The sequence below is a fragment of the Pelodiscus sinensis genome, chromosome 1 (assembly GCF_049634645.1).
Source record: "Pelodiscus sinensis isolate JC-2024 chromosome 1, ASM4963464v1, whole genome shotgun sequence".
Classification (NCBI taxonomy): Eukaryota; Metazoa; Chordata; order Testudines; family Trionychidae; genus Pelodiscus; species Pelodiscus sinensis.
In genome coordinates this window covers 228,975,996-228,990,825 of record NC_134711.1, presented here as the reverse complement: position 1 = coordinate 228,990,825, position 14,830 = coordinate 228,975,996, and the positions used below count along the sequence as shown (strand labels likewise).

The window sequence follows — 14,830 nt, the reverse complement described above, 5'->3', positions numbered from 1 at the left end:
GGGGCAAGGGAATAAATAGAATAGAAATGTATTCTGGCATGTCAGCAGGAGCTAACTGGGGGCATTGTTAGTTTCAGTATGGAACAGACTGCTCTATGTTGCTCACCTGTGGTCCATAGTGCTTAGAAATCTGGTCATGGCTCTGTTTGTCCTGGCATTGCTTATCGTGTGACTGTGGGTTGGCATGTGGATAAGTCCTCTTCAGTTAAGTATGCATGCTGGGCCCATCCATAGTAAATACCCAGAGCTAGCTGGGTTTCGAAGGGACATTATGCAACACCCACTGATGGGGGTATAGCAGCAGATGTGCTCCCCCAACGCCCTGAGAAACCGGCTCTGGGGCAGTGCAGTACTGCGGGGTTCTCAGCCTTCTCCCTTCTGAGGCGCCCCACAACATGTTATAAAAACTGCAGGGCCCAGAGGGAACTCGAGGCTGAGGGCGGGGCTCAGACACTATGGCTGCTGTTTTGGGTGTGCTTTTGTGGGCACAACCCATTTTTTCAGATGATGTGGGTTGTGCCCATGAAAGCTCATGATAGTATCTATATTTTTTGGTTCATCTCTAAGGTGCTATAGGACCATTTGTTGTTTTTAAAGTTTTTTTAGCTTCATTTCAGTGATTTTTTTAAAAAAACATTATCTATAGGAAACCAAATATTGCAGATACATCACACAAAGAACTCCCATTAATGGAATTCCATGCACTTAAACCTTTTTAGTGAACTATCACCTCACACCAGCTGGCAAAAACACTTAAACATGTGTATTTCTTTACTTGTGTGACTAGTAACCTAGTAGGTCTTTAAAATCTAAATTCTCATGAAGGAAGTTATACATACCCCTCAATATTTGTAAGATCAGGGCCATCATTTGTAAAGCAATTTGGTATTCTTCTGAGTGGACAGCATGCTATATTGTTTCTTAGGATAAATGAATGCACAAATCATTAAAAAAAACTATCACTGCAGAAAAACACTGTGGCTATGTCTACACTCGCAGCTTCTTGCGCGAGTAATATGCAAATGAGGCTAAGCATGGAATATTGCCGAGCCTCATTTGCATACCTAATGAGCCATCATTTTTTTCAGAAGAGGCTCTTGCGCAAGAAGGAGCGTCTACACTGCCCCTTCTTGCTCAAGAAAAACCCTCTTGCGCAATGCCTTTCTTCCTGAAAAGTAATAGGTGTAACGGCAGTAATAGGTGTAACTTTGAAGTAGGAATAAGACCCTCCGGAAAAGGGCACTTTTTCCGGAGGATCGGGGCCAGTGTAGACGCTCTTTTCCGGCTTTTTTAAAAGCCGGAAAAAAGCGGCGGACATTTTTATTTAAATGCCGCGGGGGATATTTAAATCCCCCGCGGATTTCCCTATGACGACTAGTGAAATTTACATGCCCCTTCCGGAAAAGGGGCCAGTGTAGACGTAGCCATGGTATGTTAAAAAACAAACGAAAATATGTAAGCTGAGATATCCTTAATGTCATATACATTATGAAGCCTTTCTTAAAATAACTTGATTATTTATGAATGAACAAAGGTAAACTAAAGTGGAATGAAGTGTTTTTCCACAAACACTATAATAAAACTATGGCACAGTTATGTATATGTGTTTCCCCACCCCTACAAAAATATTTGCATTGCTTTTAAAATTTGCTTGGAATATATGGTGTGGCTTTGCTTGCATATTAAGATCATGACTTTCAAAAAGACCTCAAATTCAGTCTGACTGCACCAGCATGATGTTCCAGCAGTGAGGAAATATAGACATATTTTACAAACCTTAGATATGTAAGCTCCTTGTTTTCAGATACTTAGACATCCTAGTGTGACAAAGCTCCTATGAAAACTCAGTGGGTCCTGCGCCTCCTGGCAGATTGCCTCAGAGGCTCACAACATCCCACAGTTTTAGGCACCACATCTAGGGACTTAGTTTGCTGCTTGTTGAGCTCTTTTCATCATTGGCCAGCAAATAGTAAAACAGGGTATGTCTACACTACCACCCTAGTTCGAACTAGGGTGGTAATGTAGGCATACCGCACTTGCAAATGAAGCCCGGGATTTGAATTTCCTGGGCTTCATTTGCATAAGCCGGCCGGCGCCATTTTTAAATGCCGGCTTGTTCGAACCCCGTGCCGCGCGGCTACACGCAGCACGGGCTAGATAGTTCCACGAGGCGTACAGATAGTTCGGAATGGCTTGCTAGTTCGAACTATCTAGCCCGTGCCGCGTGTAGCCGCGCGGCACGGGGTTCGAACAAGCCGGCATTTAAAAATGGCGCCGGCCGGCTTATGCAAATGAAGCCCGGGAAATTCAAATCCCGGGCTTCATTTGCAAGTGCGGTATGCCTACATTACCCCGCTAGTTCGAACTAGCGGGGTAGTGTAGACATACCCACACAGAATAAACGCCACAGTCCTTTTCCCCAAGTGGAAATGGGAAGATGGGTGTTGGGGCAGGGGACCCAGGCCACCCTTTACTCCAGGTTCCAGCCCAGGGCCCTGTAATAGTAGCTGCCGGTGTGAATTCTCAACACCTGCTATGAGACATCTCCAAGACCCCAAGACCCCACACCTTCCCCAGCACCTTCCTTCTCTCTGGTTTGTCCTCCTAGTGTTCAGTTGTTGTCTCCTTTCCTCCTACTCCCAGTGGCTTCTTCCTCCCTCCTCTCAGCTACTCACACATCCCAACTGTAGGGAAAACTTCTTTTATAGCCAGTCTGAACTGGCTTTCTTAATTACCCCCAGCTGCCCTAATTAGCCTAGGCTGGTCTGACTCTGCAGGCCTGGTCAATTAGCCCCGATTGCCTCTGCTGATTCTAAACCAGCCCCTCCCTGTTACTCTGGGAACAGAGATCTCCTCAGTCTGAGGCTTATAAATCTCCTCTCTACTCTTTTTCTATAGCCTTCTGTTCTGACCCTGTCACACTAGTGCTACAACATTTTTGTGCTTGCAAATACTTGACACAAATATATAGGAGTACGACTTGAGGTTACCTCTGAAAAATTAAACCTTGAAGCATCAGTTACTTTAACTTAGAGTTGGAAAAAATAATTTTCAAATATATTGTTAAGTAATATAGGACTGCATATGGATAACAGTGACCAATTATTAAATAATCATTTTACTTTTTCACCTCTCACATGTGTGCAAAATCATTCACACTCACCTAGTAAATATGTCAACAACAAAATTCCTTTTATATCTAAAGATTAAGATTAAACCTGTAGAATTATTGTTCAAATAACTAGAGATAAATATATTAAAGAATAACCTTCACACAAGGATGAAGATAAGGGTATACAGGCTATATTGACACGTTTCCAAAATGAAGGAAAACTTCATTCAAAAGGAAGAAGGATTTCAATTGTTCTTTCAAATCCCCTTATGTCAAATTAGTTTTAAAGAATCAAAAAGCTCAACCATGAGGGTTGACATATTCTGAATGATTGAATGTGATTCTGAGTCACCACCCTTTATTACTTGACAAAGTCACTCAATAACTATTTTTAAATATCTTAAATGATTTTTTTCTACACAGTGAAGTAAAAACCACAGGAATATTATTCAACATTAATGCAGTGTTTTTAATCCATAGATCCCAAAGTGTAATCCAAAGGGGGAATCTATGTAGTTCTATTGTACAAATGGGGAAACCAAGGCAGAGGTTACGTGGTATGCCCAGTGTCACACTCCATGGAAGAGCTAGGAAAAATCGAAGTCTTCTGACTTCCAAGCCTGTGTCCTCCCCTCCCTCTACAGGACTCCCTATCTCCATAAGAAACAGAATATACAAGTCTTGGAACTCTTGGCTGTTCTTCTTGTGAGTAATAAGCAGAAATAATTGATTTATGCTAAAGCTTGCTACCAAGTTTTACTGTACCTTGGCCTTAATTAAAAAAAAAACAACTTCAGAGCTATTGAAACTGAGCACTTGGGCAGCCACCCAGGAGAGATTCAAATTCCACCCAGTTGATTAGCAGACCGCCCATAGCTGGCAGCATGTGTTTCTACTGGTGTGCACATCTGCACATGCCTTGGTGCATATAACCAAATTTATTCCAGGTGTAACCCTTCTGCCAGGTAGCACGAGCATCAGCCAGGGCCGGGTTCAATATCTAGGGGTTCCTCTCCATCCATCCAACACAGAACTGGCTCAAGCCCCCACCCAGTAACCTGGGAAGTTCACACAACACCCCAGGCACCTCTGGGAGGCAGTGCTTCCCCACTCGCAGGCACAGAGTCCGAGTGTAGAAAAGAAACCTTTAATGAAAGGGGAGGGAAATAACATGGCATTAATTTGGGAAAACACCACAGACAGAATTCATAACCAAACACCATGGCTACGTCTAGACTGGCATGATTTTCCGGAAATGCTTTTAATGGAAAACTTTTCTGTTAAAAGCATTTTCGGAAAAGCGTATCTAGATTGGCATGGATGCTTTTCCGCAAAAGCACTTTTTGTGGAAAAGCATCCATGCCAATCTAGACACGCTTTTCCGCAAAAAAGCCCCGATCGCCATTTTCGTGATCGGGGCTTTTTTGCGGAAAACAAATCTCAGCTGTCTACACTGGCCCTTTTGTGCAAAAGTTTTGCGCAAAAGAGACTTTTGCTCAAACGGGAGCAGCATAGTATTTCAGCAAAAAGCACTGTTCTCTTACAATAGGAAGTCAGTGCTTTTGTGGAAATTCAAGCGGCCAGTGCAGACAGCTGGCAAGTTTTTCCAGAAAAGCGGCTGATTTTCTGGAAAAACTGTCCAGTCTAGACATAGCCCATGAGTAACAGCCCCACCCCAAGTAGGTTGGGCGATGTCCTTTTCCACTTAGGTTCTTAGGTCCAGCAACCTAAATGTCCCCTTCTCATGCCCAGCCCTTCTCTGCACCCCACTCAGAATTACTGCACTTAGTCATGGCGAACCCAGAGTTCAGAGGTGCATCCACAGAGTTCACCTTCCACCCTGAGTGGGAGGGAGATAAGGAGGCATCTTACTCCACCCTGTCACTCACAATACACCTGCTTTCTGCTCTTTGGTGCTGCTCTGCTGGATATTCATTGCACCTCGCTGGCAGCTGCTCTGCTGGCCAATCATTACATTTCTCCATCACCGCTCTGCTGGCTGCTCATTGTGCTGTCTCTGCTCATTGCATCTTCCACTGGCTTGTGGATTTGGCTCTGGGCCAAACCTAGTGATTTCAGCTCTGTGATTTCAGCTCTTGACCCAAAGCACAGGAGACTCCAGCCACAGGAGACTCCAGCATCCACTGAACTAAATTTAAATAATAAAAGAGACTCTTTATGAAGCCTTTCTTTAGCTCTATCATTGAAACAGTGGGGAGAAACGGGTTGAACTAGTCTTACAGCTCACACCTGGAGGTCATGTAGCCTGCTGACTCAGAGTCCTGCCAGTCCCAGTTTAATCTCACAGGGCTCTGAGATGGGAGCCTCTGTCTATCCAAGTTTATTTACACTGACAATGTCTCTCTTTTGTGCCAGGTGAAGCACAGACTTTGTACTTTTGTATTCCCACAACAATTACAGACATTTCACATTGTGTTAACACAGTTTGTGACCCAACACCAGCCAAGCCTATTACAATGAGCAAAACACCATTGTAACAGCTGACTATCTAACACACCTAAGCAAAGCAGGGGCAAACTGTATTTACACAGACACACCCAGGGTTTCTCTCCCATTCCTGCTGGCTGTAATGGAAACATTCATTCAGTCCCTTATTTCCATATGAATGGAAATAAATGAGGGGGAACATTGCTACCAAGGACTCTTGGTTCCACCCTGACTATCTCTATTTCCCGATCCTTTGACTTGCCACATCACAAGTCAAAAAAGTATATTGACAGTCTCATGCTTGAAAGAGATAAGAACAGGGTTATTCAAGGTGTAAGACAGCGTAGGTCAAGGCCATAAAGGAGGAGAATATAGTAAAGAGTGAGATGAAGGTCTAAATTAGTGTTTTAGGTGTGTGGGCAGAGAGGCAAGGCACTGATCTTAGATATACTCCACAGAAAAGAGCAAGAGGATTTGAAGTATGGTTTAGTAATATATATTTAGTAAGACAGCTGCCCAGTTTATGCACCTGAATAAGGAGGAGGATGTTGGCCATGTCCATGATTACTGAAGTAGGGGAAGGGCAAGTGCTTCGGTGGAAAGACTGCGAGCTCAGTTTTGAGCATAAGCTGATTGTGACAGAGTGTCGGGCACCCACAGCGAGGGTCCTGCACCCTGCATTAAAGCGGCGTCTGGTCCCGGCGCCGCAGGCAGCCAGCTGACTGGCGGGAGTGTGCCTGTGCTGGCATCCCAGCTGGAGGGCGCCGGCTTTGAAAAGCGGGACGCTTGCCTGCTGGAAGGGGGGGGTCTAGGGGAGACGGACTGGCGGGAGGACGGGAGTGGAGGTGGAATAGATCCCGGACTCCGGGGGGAAGATAGCCCAAGAGGGCTCACCAGGAGGGGAGGAAGTAGCCCAGGACGGGGCGAAGGACAGCCTGTGGGCCAGTGAGTTGGGGGGAGCGACCCCACCAGCCGAACAGGCAGCGACTGTGCTTGTTCTTAGGGTCCTGGGCTGAGGTCTGGAGCAAGGGCAGGCCCAGACCTCCCTCCCCTCCCTGCGTGAAGGAGATTCAGGACAAGGTTAAGGGACTTGACCAAGGCCGTTCCACGTCAGGCAGGGACTATTGACTATTAGTAAGGGTAGAGACACTGAATGGGGTGGTTCTCTCCGCTAGGGGCAGGGAGACCTTGTAACACTGATGAACAGACATCCATTAGGAAATGCTGAAGGAACAGGTGGCGATGTTAGTTTTGGATGGAAGTGATTTATGACTAAGTGATTTAGGATTAATCATGCCACTTTGCCTATTACCAGAGAGGTGCCCACAACTTATTACCTGGGGGAAGACATGCATGGTTCCCCTCCATGTGCTGATAAATGTTTTAAATCTGGGCAACTTCAGATGTTGTTATGTTTCTTATGGAAGTGCCTACAAGCCAGCCACGAATAGGCTGACTCGTGCTAGGCAGCATACCAACAGAGAAGCAGGCAATCCAAATAGACAAGACAGACATGGGGTGAGGAGAAACAAATAAACACACAAGCAGTAAAGAGCATGTGTTAGTACCCTGATTTTTTAGTTTAATTCAGAGATGGTGAGTTAAATGGAGAGTGGATAATGAAGGGAATGAGGGAGCCATGGCAGTAGAAAAGAGGGTACAGGGTGAAGTGAAGCTGAGATGAAGAGACTGTGATGGTGGAGAGAGTTGGAGCCGATCAGCAAAGGACAGAGAGTGTCCATACAGAACTGTAGAAAGGTCTCTGGATGCCCAAATGCCCCTGCTTTGGTTGCTTCAATGATTATAAAAAATGAGCAGTACTGTAGCACCTTAGGGTACATCTACACAGCAGGGCTAAAATCAAATTAAGATACACAACTTCAGCAACGTCAGTTGCATAGCTGAAGTCGAAATAGCTTAACTTGGCTTTTGGCGCTGTTTGCACACAGGAAGTCGAAGGAAGAACACTCTTTCTTTGACTTCCCTTACTCCTTATGAAATGAGGGTTACCATGAGTCGGTCGGAGTAAGAAGTCTTCCAGCTCGACATTATTTCAGAATAAGGGTTTACTGTGTGACGCGTCTGGGCTGTCCACTGCCTGCGTGTTCCGCGGCTTTGCTCCCTGTCCCCCTGGTCTGCAGACCAGCGAGAGGGGGAGCAAAGCAGAGCAAAGCCGCGGAGCCCGAGGGCAGCAGGACAGCCACGGCGCGTCTGGGGCACTGCCGGTTGGTCCCGTAGCGCCGCTCTGGGCGCTACTGGACCAACCCGGCAGCGCCCCAGCTGCTCTGCCCCAGGCGTCCTGATTCAGCCACTGCTGGTCAGTTTCAGCAGCGGCTGAATCAGGACACCTGGGGCAGAGCAGCTTGGGTGTTGCTGGGTTGGTCCAGTAGCGCCGAGGAGCGGCGGCGCTACTGGACCAACCCAGCAGTTCCCCAGCTGCTCTGCCCCAGGTGTCCCCAAGTCAGCCGCTGCTGAAACTGATCAGCGGCTGACTACAGGAAGCCCCTGCCTCGGACTTCCTGGAATCAGCCGCTGATCAGTTTCAGCAGCAGCTGATTGGGGATGCCTGGGGTTCTTAAGTTGAATCTGTATGTAAGTCAGAACTGGCGTCCAGATTCAGCCGCTGTTGAAACTGATCAGTTTCAGCAGCGGCTGAATCTGGACGCCAGTTCTGACTTACATACAGATTCAACTTAAGAACAAACCTACAGTCCCTATCTTGTACGTAACCTGGGGACAGCCTGTATTTCCAAACATCACCAGTAATTATTTATATAGATTAACATAAGGCAATTGCTTTCTACCATTCACAGATTATTTGCTATACACTTCAAATAGACATGAATACATTAGAGACTGGAACTGCTTGATTAAATCGGGGGTGGGGGACCCAAGGTCTGGGGGCTGGATGCAGCTCCCAGCTTGCCTGGAACCAGCTCCTGAGGCTTGTGGCTCTCCCCTCCAGCATTGGGGAGCCGTCCATTCTAGTGCACCTGGACCCCACCATCTCCCCTTGGGGCTGGAGCACACAAAATCTACTAGCTTGGTCCCCTCTATGCTCTGGTGTGCAAAGGGAATTTGGGGAATGTCTGTCTCCTTCTCAGTCAGGGGCCATGTCTGTGAGAGTTTGTTTTTTGTTGTTGTTTTTTGCTTCTCACATTTTCTTGCAGCCCCCGACCCAGAAAAGGTTCCCACCACTGGGCTACATTATTAACCTTTAACAATATATCTGTAAATACACAAAAACACAAACCTTATCTACCAGCACGTCCCTAAAGATTGGGTCATTTGGCCTGTAAGCTACTTACCCCCTCCTTCTGGCCATGTTTCACAGCCGGATGCATTAATTTTTGTGGTTTTCCATTTTAACATTTCACTCTTTTTAGTGCTGTTGAAGCTGTGCCTTGGTATTTAGGAGAGAGAGAGGGCAAGATCAAAAGTAGACAGCTGTTGACAGGTTGCAACTGACAGTTGCAGTGTTGTTCCTGCTCCTGTATGTCACTCATATGAGTGGAGCAACATGGTGTGACACTCTGGACAAAGCTAAAGAAAGCATCTCTTACAAGTCAAATTGCAATTTAACAAAGTGAATAATGAACAGTGATATCAAACCACCTAAAAGGATCAAAATAGAATAATTATTTAATTTACTGTAATAACAAATCAGTGGACTGAGAAAGTGGAGGAGCTAAAATGAATTAAAGTTTTCTTTCAAATAACCTTGTTTCCAAATGAATCTGTCAACAGAGAAGACTGTGCCTTCCCCAGTGTTTACAGCAGACTCTGCAGGAGGAACTGATAGCCAGTCAACACCAGCCTGGATTACTATAGCAAGACAGAAGCAGAGAGGCATGCAACAGGAGCAAGAACTCAATAAAGAAGAGAAACTTGTGGCTGAAGATGTTAAGCCAGACACAGAAAAACAAAATAAGGAGAAGGAAAGACTGGAGGTGCTTATAAGCAAGCTTGCTTAATGCTTTTGTGTAAAATTGCTGTAGCATTCTTGATTTGGATCAGTTGCTATTAAATAATTCTTCAAATTCTAATTATTGTTAATGCTTATTTATGAAGATTCTGATCCTGGAAATAATTGTACACATGCATAGTCCCTGTAGTGGTCATGGTATTGCTTCTTGAATGTAAATTATTTATCTGCTTAAATGCTGGCAGGATCAGGCCTAGCTTTGTGTATACGTACACTGAAGTAAATAGATGGATATGCTAAAATCTGGTCTATCCCTACTGAGGGAATCTGTTCTTTTTTGTTTGTCTATAAACCCCGCTCCTGCCCCATCCCTCATATTTTATAGTAATCCTAAATCTTCACAGTGATTTTAAGGCTGACTGAACAGCTTGGTTTCAAAACCTCCTACTCAACCATTTTCAGTGTCTGGAGAAATGAAATAAGGTAAAAATAACTTTTCTGTGTGCGACTCAATGACAAACCCGAGATCTAGATTTTGGCTCTTTTACAATGATAAATGAGATTTATGAGAGAAGTTGTGTCTGTCTATTAGCTAGCATTGCCTCATAGAAAACTCATGCTAAATAATTCCTTCCAGTAAGCTCTCCTGATGGTAGCTATGGGTAGTGTATTGTATTCTAAAGTTTTAAAAGAAGCCTTTCTAAAAGACGACAAATGATAAATAATGACAATGTGATTGACAAGAAATTTCCCTAATGATGTGTCCAGATGAGATTATAAACTGTAATAAGTTTGTACCCATTCATGACTCCTAAAACATAGAGGCTACATCTAGATTGCATCCCTTTTTCATAAAAGGGATGCAAATTAGACGTATTGCAATTGCTAATGAAGCGGGAATTTAAATCTCCCCCGCTTCATTAGCATAAAAATGGCTGCCGCTTTTTTTCGACATGGAGCTTTGCCGGAAAAAAGCGCCAGTCTAGACGCGGATCTTTCGGAAAATAAAGCCTTTTCCAAACGATCCCTTATCCCTCTTGAAATAAGGGATCTTTCGGAAAAGGCTTTATTTTCCGAAAGATCCGCGTCTAGACTGGCGCTTTTTTCCGGCAAAGCTCCGTGCCGAAAAAAAGCGGCAGCATTTTTATGCTAATGAAGCGGGGGAGATTTAAATCCCCGCTTCATTAGCAATTGCGATACGTCTAATTTGCATCCCTTTTACGAAAAAGGGATGCAATCTAGACATAGCCAAAGGGTTTAATCATTCCCTGTGTGAGAAATTCCCATGTAAGGTTTAGGAATCTCTTGATTTCAAAAAACTTAAGAAACAACAAGTCGTTCTGCATCATCTTAGAGACTAACAAAAATATAGATGGTATCAGGAGCTTTGATGGGCACAGCCCATTTCTTCAGCTCTGATGCTGTGAAAAAGTGGGTTGTGAGCAGGAAAGTTCATGATACCATCTACATGTTATTTTAGTCTCTAATGTGCTGCAGAACTATTTGTTGTTTTTTAAAAGTTTTTTCAGTTACAGACTAACGCGGCTACCCCTCTGAGACTCTTGATTTTGAGTTGCCTTGTATCCTGGAGATTGTGCCATGTAGATTGGCCCCCACAGAACAGCTAAAGGGATGTGACCCTCCTAGCCTGTTGGTTTCCCCGGGATCCTGCTGACAATATGGCATGAGGCCTAATGCCACTACACTGCTTCCATTATCTCTGCCCACTGGGCTCCTTCCAAAAACACTACTATGGATTTCTGCCACGGTGGAGTTTCACAGGACAGTATGGGAACCCATGGGAGAATATATTGATGTAGTTAGCATGGCCTTCCTTCAGGAAATTCCTGAAGATCTAAAGGAAATGCTGCCTCAAAGAACCTCTAACCACAACCCTAAGCCCCTTCACTACCTGCACACTAAACTTAAGAGTTGGAGAGAAGAAAGAGAAGCATACTGTGAAGCCACTACTCCCCCATGTGTACCTCAAACCATTTTCTGCCAGGTGTGACTCCTGTCTCTTCATGTTAGCAGAAAGTTGCATATGTCTCAGAATAAATTTTCAGTAAAAATAACAAAATATAGAGGTTTTTTTTAAAAAAATTGCAAAATAAGAGTCCTGGAAACAAATCCCAAAATCTTAAGAGCTTTATGAACTGGTAATTTGAATGAAATAAATGGAACAAGTGTGTGACCAGACTTTTCTATGGTTATGCAAGAGTATCTTGTTCACTGTTGTGTTGCTCATGTTTTGTTTTGTTTTTTTTAATTCCTACTGTTTTCTGCTGAATTATTTAAATCTTTTCTACTTGCTTTTTTCCCCCCATTGTAATTAGTGGCCAGTGAAGCAACAAGCAGACTTCATCAGGAGCAAACCTTCACATTTTACAACTAAGGCTTCTTCAGAAGAACAGAGGAATGAGACAAAGTCTGAAGTGAAAGAGCCACTGCCAAGAACCAACTCACTGTCACGTACTATTCCTGGTATGAAAACAAATGCTCAAAATACTGATGTAGGATCCAGCCCTGCAAACTATGAAGCACGTGAATGACTTTGCTCATATGAGCCAAAACTATCCATGTGCTTAAGTGTTTGGAGGATCTGCTCCCCAGTGTCTAGTCTTGTCTCTCACTTGCCACTAGTTGCAGTGAGGACAAGAATTAACTTTATTTATTTAACACAGTTTTATTTAAAAGAATGCTGCTTATAATGGGCCAATTCTGTAGCTACTTCAATTCTCATTGAAGTCAATGTGAGTTGAGGGTATTGGATGCATCATGGATTGGGACCTAAATTGCCCCCTTGAAAAGAAGGCAAGTGCATGTGCATGTTGCCTTAGATCTATAGTACAATTTTAATTCTTTGCTATGGCACTGCAGAATAAGTTTCCACGTGAAATATAAAGATTTTATTTTATAAGAAACGGATGAGGTCTTTTGGTAAGCATCAAGCTAACATATATATATTTTTTCACAATAGCTCAATCCTCAGTGCTGATAGAAAAAGAAGAAATGAACCAGTTTAAGAAAGTCAATCACTCTGTTCCTGATCAGCCATCGTGGATGGAACTTGCCAAAAAGAAATCCCAAGCTTGGAGTGATATGCCACAGATTATAAAATAGGACAGTACATCTCAGATCAATAGTATATGCAATTTTGATATGTCAGTAGTTCATGTAATTTAACTTCTATAGATTAATTAATCACAAAGAAGAATCTATGGTACATCAGAAGGGTTTTGTTATAAAGCTTTTGAAAAGAGTGCAATAAATGCAGTCAAAAAGTTTACCTTAAACATCCTGTAGCAGTCAGGATGCTACTAGAAATTATTTAAGAATAAGATACTTTAAGGACACACACCAACTTAGAGAAACATTCTGCCTATATACATTGGGTATTTCCCTCTCATTAAATTTGCCCAAAACCAGTGTCTTGGTTAAATCTTGCTGAACTCTTCGTTGCAATCATTAACAACACTGTAACGGGAGATTGTTAACACTGCTCATTAGCTGTTTGTGTATTGGCCACTATCAGGTCATGATAATATAAATGTTTAACTGGAATTACCTGACAAACACAACTCTAATGTGGGCCTGAACTTGCCACTTTCTGGATGGAACCCTACCCCATTGAAGTCAGTGTGAATTTTGCCACTGACGTCAGTGTGGCAAGGATAATACATCCTTTATGTTCAGTATTTTCTCTAACTTGACTTTGCCAAGAACAGTGACAGTTGGCTGCTAGGAGCCTGCTTGTAGATCCATTGAGATCAAATTAAGACTTCCAGTGATTTTGATGGGAACTAGCTTTGGTTTTACAAGGTGGTCAATACTACTATATGGTACTTGCTCAAATGCTGGTTTCTCTTCAGATCATATAAATCGTTTGCCTTTTATTAAAGTGCTAACCCATCGAAACAGAATGAATTTAAATATCTCAAATGTAGGGTCTGATTTCGCTTCAGATAGGTTATAGTGTCAATATTATCCTGTGCTGGGGTTTCTTTTAGATCAAAAAGTCATGTGACTCTGCTATAGACAATTGCTATTCTGTCACCAACAGCAACGTGGGAAATATCTTAAATAGTTTTGCACTCGTACATATCTTCTTTCAGCCAAATGTATTGTAGCTGACAATCCCAAGATGTAATACAAATGCATTTAGGCAAACTGATTTATGGTTTATATTCTTCAATGTGTAGAAAGAATGGTGATCAACTTTACTGTAGATGTCACTGTATTTTTCCAGCCCAGAAGCAATATGACTGACTGAACACAGTCCATTTTGCTCAACTGCAAGTACTGTACAGCATAAAGTAGCAAATCTACTGAAATAATACAGGCAGTCCCCGGGTTACGTACAAGATAGGGACCGTAGGTTTGTTCTTAAGTTGAATATGTATGTAAGTTGGAACTGGCGTCCAGATTCAGCCGCTGTTGAAACTGACCAGCAGCGGCTGTATCGGACACGCCTGGGGCAGAGCAGCTGGGTTGATCCCGCAGCGCCGCTCCTCGGCGCTACTGGACCAACCCGGCAGCACCCCAGCTGCTCTGCCCCAGGTGCTCCCAAGTCAGCCGCTGCTGAAACTGACCAGCAGCTGATTCCAGGAAGCCCGGGGCAGAGCAGCTCTGCCTCGGGCTTCCTGTAGTCAGCCGCTGGTAAGTTTCAGCAGCGGCTGACTTGGGGATGCCTGCAGCAGAGCAGCTGGTGTGCTGCTGGGTTGGTCCAGTAGCGCCACACCTCGGCGCTGTGGGACCAACCTGGCAGCCCCCCAGCTGCTCTACCCCAGGCCTTGGCAAGAAAAGCACTAGCTGCGCCCCCCTCCCCCCAGCAGACCAGGGAGACGCGGAGCGGCTTTTCTTGCCGCAGAGCACGCGGGCGGCAGGACCGCTGAGACGCGCCGCGGTCCCGCCGCCCACGTCCTCTGCAGCGAGAAAAGCCTGGTCTGCTGGGGGGGGGGGCGGTGCACTAGCTGCGCCCCACTCCCCCCCAGCAGACCAGGGAGATGCGGAGCGGCTTTTCTTGCCGCGTCTTCCTGGTCTGCTGGGGGGAAGTGCCCCCCGCGCCGCCAGAGGCGGCGACAGTGGGGGAGGCACCCCGCACTAGCGGGGCCCCCCTCCCGTTTGTAACTAGGGGTCCGACTTAAGTCGGACTGACGTAACCTGGAGACTGCCTGTATATAAAAAACCAAAGGTTAATTCATGACCTTTTCTCAGAAAGTAATTTAGTTTTAATGAAATTAAAACACAAAGAAAAAAGGAAGTAAAGAACAGAAATCCTTAGGAGCTTTTTTCCCCCTTCCTCCCAAAGTGATGGACCATGTGTTGTTTAAAACCAACTCTTC

General features: G+C 44.5%; 1 protein-coding gene across 6 annotated transcripts in view; it reads left to right on the top strand.

Moving 5' to 3' along the window:
• CRACDL (CRACD like) overlaps window positions 1-14,087 on the top strand; it is an 88,073-nt gene extending 73,986 nt beyond the window's left edge. For all 6 annotated transcript variants that reach the window (XM_075916688.1, XM_075916679.1, XM_075916687.1 and 3 more), the window contains 3 exons: window positions 9,308-9,510; window positions 11,822-11,969; window positions 12,466-14,087. In XM_075916688.1, coding sequence (XP_075772803.1) covers window positions 9,308-9,510; window positions 11,822-11,969; window positions 12,466-12,608 — 494 coding nt within the window. In that variant the 3' untranslated portion in view covers window positions 12,609-14,087. The remainder of the gene's footprint in view (window positions 1-9,307; window positions 9,511-11,821; window positions 11,970-12,465) is intronic.
• The last annotated feature ends 743 nt before the right edge of the window (window positions 14,088-14,830 follow it).